We start from the raw sequence: 7,377 nt of genomic DNA on the forward strand, positions 1-7,377 counted from the left end.
ATATCTGAATAGTATTCGGTACGGTACGGTATTGATCGGTACCAAATACTTGATACCGCTACCATACCATACTCTATTGGTACGGTATGGTACGGTACCGAATATTGATCGGTACCGAATGAAACGGTATGAAATCGGTATGGTACGGTTCGGTTAGGGTACGGTTTCAGTATTTCGGTTTTAGATGCCCACCCCTATTTAAATACTTATTTTTGTATTTATTTTACGAATAGCATTTATCTTTTAATATGTTGAATTAACTAGTCGGCATACATGGAATAAAAAATTAGAAAAAAACAATTGGATACAATTACGTAAAAGCAAAGAATAGTTCTCCTTAGCATTAGAAACTGATAAAAATGACAAAATACAATTATAAAATGACAAAGGTTCCATTCATTTCAATGACGTTGAATAAACCATAATAAAAATTCCTTTAGAAATTCCAACGCTTATTACCATTGAGTTGCGTTATTATCTTGCATGGCATTTCTCCACATGTCAGAAGCTATACCAACTCTCCATTCATTAGCATTCTCTCGTTGTTGTTCTTGAGTTTCAAAGACTTGTTCCACATTATCTCCTTCATTCCTTGGTAATGGTGAAGATGATGAAGACTCGTTCTCTGGTTCAATAGGAAATTCATCAGAATATTAAATGAAAAAAATTATCTACCTAACGAATTATGGGTAAAGAAACAATACCTAAATAATAAATTAATGGGTTTAAGGGCAAAAAATAATAATATAATATATTGTATGCAAACATAGCATATGAGAAAATCAATATAATAAACAAAGGGATGACATATCATTATGCAAATATGAGGAAAGGAGTAGAGGGAAAGTAAAAAGTAATGTGTGGATGTGACTAACCTGGAGGAAGATGACAAGATGGGATACCAAAGTGGAGCTCTTTTGAGGAAAACAGATCTGTCTGCGTGTTGCTTTGATATAATGAGGGAAGAAAGAATTGGAGACGTTTTGTTTCTATCTTCTCAACTTTCCAATAAAATATAAAGTCTGGTGTAAATTACCAAGACTTTTGGTAGTAAGAATTAGTTTCAAAAGTATTGAAAAGTCATTTCTTTAACAAAGTTTTTAAAAGTCATTAACATTTTGGATACCTCAAAACTTTTAAATACTCTTTAAAACTCCCAATTGAATACAACTAAACTTTTAAAAACTATTTAAAAGTCACAATTGAATACCTCCAAACTTTTAAACTCATTAAAAGTCATTAAAAGTTAGAATTGGATACACCCCATTTAGTTCCCAACTCTGGCGTTTGTGTAACAACCCGATCCATAATTCATTTCTAATTAATAATTTATTCTGGAAAAAGACAATATTGCCCCTAGAATATTTAATTATGGGAAAAAGTTGACATTTTTATTGGGAAGGAATTTGGAAATTTCGATTGGACTGTTGCGTAGAGCACGTCAAGACGAGTCCGTAGACACGTAGTGGGCCCAAATCGGAGCTGTAACGAAGAAATGGCGATCAAGAATAGGCCAGTAGCATAATCGTAAATATTTCGAAGTTCAGTTTTTTTTTTTAAAACCCAGAATTTCTGCACTTGGGCAGCTCGACCAGCCAACTTTAGATCGTGATTTCTCCCAACCCCGCCCTCCGTTTCAAGAAAGACCGGTCCCAAAGGAACCACCACACTTTCCTCTTCTAGCCTCAGCCCTTCGCCGCCTCCATCCGCCGCTGTAGTCGCCGGAATCAGCCACGAAACACGCGGTTTTGGACAGATTTTTCTTAAACTTTCGCCGGCCGTTTCTCCCTCCTCCGGCCACCAAACAGGTCGAATAAGGTATGCTTTTCCACCTATTTTTCGAGCTCTAGCTGATGGTTGGGTAGGATTTGGTCGATTTGTAGCGTAGATAACCCGAAATTCGAATTGAAATTTGGCCGGTTTTCAAACTGAAATTCCGGCCACTTCTGGCCATTTTCGGGGTAGGTCCAGGAACAAAAGTGGTTCCAAATGAGGTTTTACACCTAGGGTAGGAATTTGGGCGGGCGGTTTGGAGTTTTTCCGGCCGCCGGAATTTACTCACGACAACAACGAGCTACCGGCGCGTGGGTCAGGTTTTAGACTGGCAATAGGTTCTAGAATGATCTCCTGGTCCTCACAAGCGCGTAAGTACTTTCGAATTTCAATTCGAACAACGTTTGAACCCTGAACAGATCTCGCCTATTGTGCGATTTTCAGGTTCGATATGTTTGAACCGTTGAATCATAGTCAATTTCATATATGTTGATCTAGATAATTCCAGGATCGTATAGGATTCGACGGATCGTAAAACGGAGTCCCGGATACTCTAGAAACGCCAACCCCTAGGGATAGGTTTATAGGAACTGTCCGATCGTACAATCGTGATTAATCCGACCGTCCGATCAAGAACAAACTTTTGGGACATGTGTCCTAGACATATTGGAACCTTTAGGGACTCTCGGATTTGTGATAGGAGGTCGTGGGCCCCAGTGGCGGAGCCAGGAATCTTACCACAAGGGGTCTTAGTGTAAAAATCCCAACAAATTTTGAACAAGAGGACACCAGTTATTCAGCTCTTTACACACTAATGTACCAGCAACTGAGATCTTTATACACTAGAATATAGTCTCATAAACGCACACACAGAACATGCATAAATACACACTGTATGAGACAGACCTTACCTGGCTTTTATTATTCTTGAAGGACAAATAAGGCGTTTTGTACATTATGAAAGATGGGCAATTCATATTATATTCACTCAACAAGACTATTTGGGGGTTTGGGGGAGGGGGGATTGGGTTGGGAACTTAGGGTTGGAGGAGAAAACAAAAAAATTTGGAGGTTTTAAAATGAAGGTATCGGTGCTGGAGAGGAAGGATACGCTGGGCATTTTCATATTTTTTTTAAAATTTCAGACCTGGCCCAAAACGACGTCGTTTTGGCCAGGTCATTTAAAGAAAAAAAAGAAGACCCACGCGCACAGCCTTCTTCTTCAGGTCGCACAACGCCCTTCTTTCTTCTTCAGTCATTTAGTCGAGCACTTGGTGTGCAGCTTCAAGAGGTCGCACCAGCAGCTCCAAGGGACCTCTAAGCTTATTTCCATGACTTCCAAGAGATCGTGCGACCCCACTGACCCCACTGTGGCTCCGCCATTGGTGGGCCCCGTGGGCCCGGTTGACCAAATTTAGGAGGTTGACCCCTCGGTTGACCGTGAGTCTTTCGAGGAAGTTATATCCGTTGAGAAGGGTTAGAAGGACCATGTAAACGAGTCATGACCGGGAATGAGTTATCTGAATCAATTTATCAGAAAAATTGATATAAAGGCCAGGAAATAGATTGTGAAATAAAAGGAAAGTATTGATATAAGTTTGAGATACGGTTTTTCAAACCCATCACAAGGGTACCCCCTAGTTGCTTGAAACAGTGTCATTTATATATAATGCCCCACGTGTTTGAGGACCCCTAAACCGTGTGGTGCGAGGATTGCTGCTCAGATAGAAGTGGTATCTCCTAGGCCTGCGAGGATTGCGGTTTGGATAGAAGTGGTATCTCCGAGGCCTGCGAGGATTGCAGCTCGAGTGGACTTGGTGTCTCCGAGGCCTGCGAGGATGGAATTGACGGATTAGGAATGGGGGTACGCCTAGGTGGAGAGAGTTTCAGTTCTAAGATATTCTTAAACTAAAATAAAGGGAGTTCAGTGTATAGCATATTTATATTCAGTATATGATTAATACAAATACTTGGAAGAACTATGTGTGGCTTGATCCCTTGTTAAGGGTACGTAGGCAGCCTAGAGTTAATAGGTGCAGCCGCAAGGTCAAGTAATATAAAGGTAGTCCAGTTAAGTTATTATGAAATCTAATATTGTTCTGAGGATGTTCTAAGAATTTGAATTGAATGTTGATAATAGAATAATTTATTTTAATTGTTGAGGCCTAAGGTCAAAGTGATATGATGCTTGATTTTCTTATATATAATTTATTAAATGCTGTCAATTGTGATATACATATATATGCTTATTTGACATGTTAAATTTGTGGGAAATGTTCGAATTACAAGGGAGACTCTGCCGAATTTTCGGCAAAGTTAAAGGGTAATTTAGTCATTCGTGCCTGGCACTCGCCAGGTGTCGGATACGCCCAAGGTTCGACTCGGATTCCAAAGAAGAATTTGGGTCGGGTCCTGTCAGTTTGGAAGTTGGGTGATCTAGGATTAGAGGGTGAAGTAGGTTTATGTTGTTTCAAGATACGGTAAATAATGTGGTCACTATAATTTTTGCTCCCACATATGTAGAAGTGGCCTCCACTCATATCCGTGTGATTCACTTTTATTAAAGAAGTGATTAACAATGTGATCAATAATATTTTACAAATAAAATGACTCTTTTGAGAAGTTATCTGTAAGAAGAATACTTTGTTACAAAATTCTATTAAACTAGTTGGAAATTTTAAAAAAAAAATTGATCAAACAAATTCTTTAACGGAGAAAAATGCTACATATGATACAAATATCCCATCAAAAAATACACCCTTCAATCAAAAAATCAAATATACTTACAATATACATAGAGAGCACCTCCAGCATTAAAAAAATAATAGTAAAGGAAAATAAAAACAAAAGTATAGATGGACGACCGCACGCAGACGATGATCTATGTACTTAATTAAGCAGCGTTGAGGCCAAAATAATGCCGGCGACGATGAGCAAGATTATGATGCCATAGCAGGTCCATTTTCGGGTGTTTTTCTGCGAGAACCTGGCCTTCTGCAACTGCTGAGTGCCGGAATGCACGTACGAATTAGCTCGCTCCACGTGGCTCTGAATGTCGTCCAGCTGCTCACCTTGAGCTTGCACCAGAACTGCCATGTCCATGAACACCTGGTGCAGCTCATTCAGATTCCTCTCCATGGCTTTCACACCATCATGCCTCTCTTGGATCTCGGATATGGTGTCCAGAACCCTCCCTCTTCCTTGCTCTTGGATTGCCTTCTGCAAAAATGTCTCGCTTTCACCTGCATATAGTTGCTACACATCTAATTAATTCTAAAGCATATAATTTTGCTCGTGGCATTGTATCAATTGTTTAAATTTCAATCATGACTTCGAACAAGTAAATATTGTACCATGTACCATGTGACATGTTGACATGTGATATCGAAAGTATTTACAAATATCTAAACTCTAACGATACATGTATATACTAACTATTCATTAGTGATATCTTTCTTCCCAATATTGAAAGGGATTCTAAATTTGAATGTCATGACAAATATTTTAGTATACTCACACAAGCACTATTATAATATGAATGGATAACATAGTTGATATGTCATTAACTTAGATTAAAGTATTAATAAATAAATACATATGTTATAATATAAATGAACTTGTAATATTAAGTGACAGTGTGACAGTGTCCTCATGTACTAATGTTTTTTTTAAAACAAAAAATACTCTGACCGTTCTACGTGAATATGTGTGTGATAATTTAGGGTGAATTTGATAAACTTTATCAACATGTCACGTGATGTGAGATACACCGGGTTAATAAATAGATTTGATTTGATTTAGTGAACCAATTTGATCAGCCAACCTTTGTTGAAAGGTAAACTCTATTTTCTAAGAGCACCTCCACCCCAAAAGGCAAGGGCAAGGCAAAGGCAAGGTAAGGCTTGGCACTATTCATGTGAATAGTATCAGCCTCGCCTTTTTTGGTTCCACCCCAAAGGGCAAGGGAAAAAACATTTTACTTTATTTTCTATTTTTTTATACTTAACTATTAATTTTGATAACTTTTCAGATAATATTTTCGGTTGCCACGTGTCACTATTTATTATAAAATTCTCACCTAAAATTTCAGATAAGATTTTCGGATAAAATTTTCAAATTAAATTTTCGGATAAGATTTTCGGTTGCCATGTGTCCATATTTATTAAATTAAAATTTTCAAATTAAATTTTCAAATGGAATTTTGTAGTAGAAAATTTGGTATGGAAAGTGAAAAATATTGGAAGGAGATGAATTTGTATGCAGATTTGGTGTGGAAAGTGAATAATTTTGATAGGTATGTATAGAAAAAAATTTCCAGAATTTTTTTTTTTTTTTTTTTCCCAAGCGCTGACATCACGCTGACGTCAGCAACCTGCGGGCAATAGCCCAGTCCATTTTTGCCTGTGGGCTTGCCCAGGCTGGCCTTTCTGCGCTGGAGGTGGAACTGGGGCCTTGGGGGGCCTGTTGCCATGGCAGGGCTGTAGCGCTGCACTTGCTCTAACGGGCAAGACAATGTAAGGAAATATTGTAAATTCAAATATTTGACAAAATATGGTATTATTGGAACTGTTATCTTACCAGTGGAGATAAGAAGGTCAACGGTTTTCTCATCAGGGTTGTCTCCGGTGACGCTGAAGTACCTACGCTGAACAGTCTCTCTATACTCAGACGATGTCTTCTGCCTCAAGTCATTAAAGCTATCCATATAATCCTTGAGCTTCTTCCTCAGCCCGTTGACCACAGACGTCCTTGTCCGGTCCGACGATGATCCGGGGCCGCAGCCAGGCAGGCTCCGGTTGGTGCCGTTGGACTTATCCAAGGCGTCCAACCTCACCTTAAGGATCTTCACGTTCTTTAAGGCGAGGTGGACGTCAGCGTCCATGCGGGTTCTGAGGTCCTTGACAGCCTTGGCGTTGTAGAGGATCTTGCTCTGCTCGTGGGCGCTGCGAAGACTCTTGTTGAGCTTCTGCAGCTCGTCGAGCTCGCTCTGGACAGCCTCGACGTCCTGGAAGAACTTGCCGAAGTCGACGCCTTTCGAAGGGGTCATTTCGATGACATGGTGGTCCGGTGAGAGCAAGTCGTTCATTTCTTCCGGGAGGCAATGGAAATGATCAGAAACTCAGAAATTGGTGGTGGCTCTCTCTCTGAGTTTCTGTGTGTTCAAATTAATTTTTTGGTTTGTGTTGGGGATTTTATGCACAGAGAATGGTTTATGGCAGTTCACTTGGTGGTCAAGTCTTGGCCGCGTTTGATCAACTTCTTCTAACTTTGAAGGGTTTAAAGCTATCCCAAGTACCAGGTACCAAGTACGTGTTCCTTTAGCAGCAAAAGGAAAGAACCCATGTTTTTTCCACCCTTCTAGTGTCTATTTGGAGCAATTCAGGACTATGATAATTATTTTCTGAAGGTTTCATTTGGCTCTTTTGTTCAGGGTATGCGTAGTAAGTATAAACGTTTTATTAACATTGATAAGAGAAGTACCATTACGTTAAGAATTATTTGATACTTATTTTCCTATATTTATATGTGTGTTTATGTATACAAGTTGGATTAATTTAGGAAGATCCAAGTTGTGTACAAAATTAGACCGACCTCCTCCAATAA

The 7,377-nt window shown here is 39.3% G+C and overlaps 1 protein-coding gene across 1 annotated transcript; it reads right to left on the reverse strand.

Moving 5' to 3' along the window:
- Positions 1 to 4,539: 4,539 nt before the first annotated feature.
- LOC110774204 (syntaxin-121-like) lies at positions 4,540 to 7,075 on the reverse strand. Its single transcript, XM_021978749.2, has 2 exons — positions 6,352 to 7,075; positions 4,540 to 5,015 (listed from the first exon to the last, which is right to left on the reverse strand). Exons 1-2 carry the CDS (start codon positions 6,857 to 6,859, stop codon positions 4,663 to 4,665), a joined length of 861 nt encoding a protein of 286 aa, XP_021834441.2. The 5' UTR covers positions 6,860 to 7,075; the 3' UTR covers positions 4,540 to 4,662.
- Between the last annotated feature and the right edge of the window lie 302 nt (positions 7,076 to 7,377).

This window comes from Prunus avium, chromosome 7 (assembly GCF_965620075.1).
Source record: "Prunus avium chromosome 7, drPruAviu1.hap1.1, whole genome shotgun sequence".
NCBI classification, from domain to species: domain Eukaryota; kingdom Viridiplantae; phylum Streptophyta; class Magnoliopsida; order Rosales; family Rosaceae; genus Prunus; species Prunus avium.

What these genes read in the sequence shown, in the direction of transcription:
- LOC110774204 (XM_021978749.2), bottom strand. Translation starts at nt 6,859, where the DNA reads ATGAACGACTTGCTCTCACCGGACCACCATGTCATCGAAATGACCCCT. An exon ending in TGACCTTCTTATCTCCACTG is followed by an intron (nt 5,016 to 6,351) that starts GTAAGATAACAG and finishes AACTATATGCAG; the next exon opens with GTGAAAGCGAGACATTTTTG.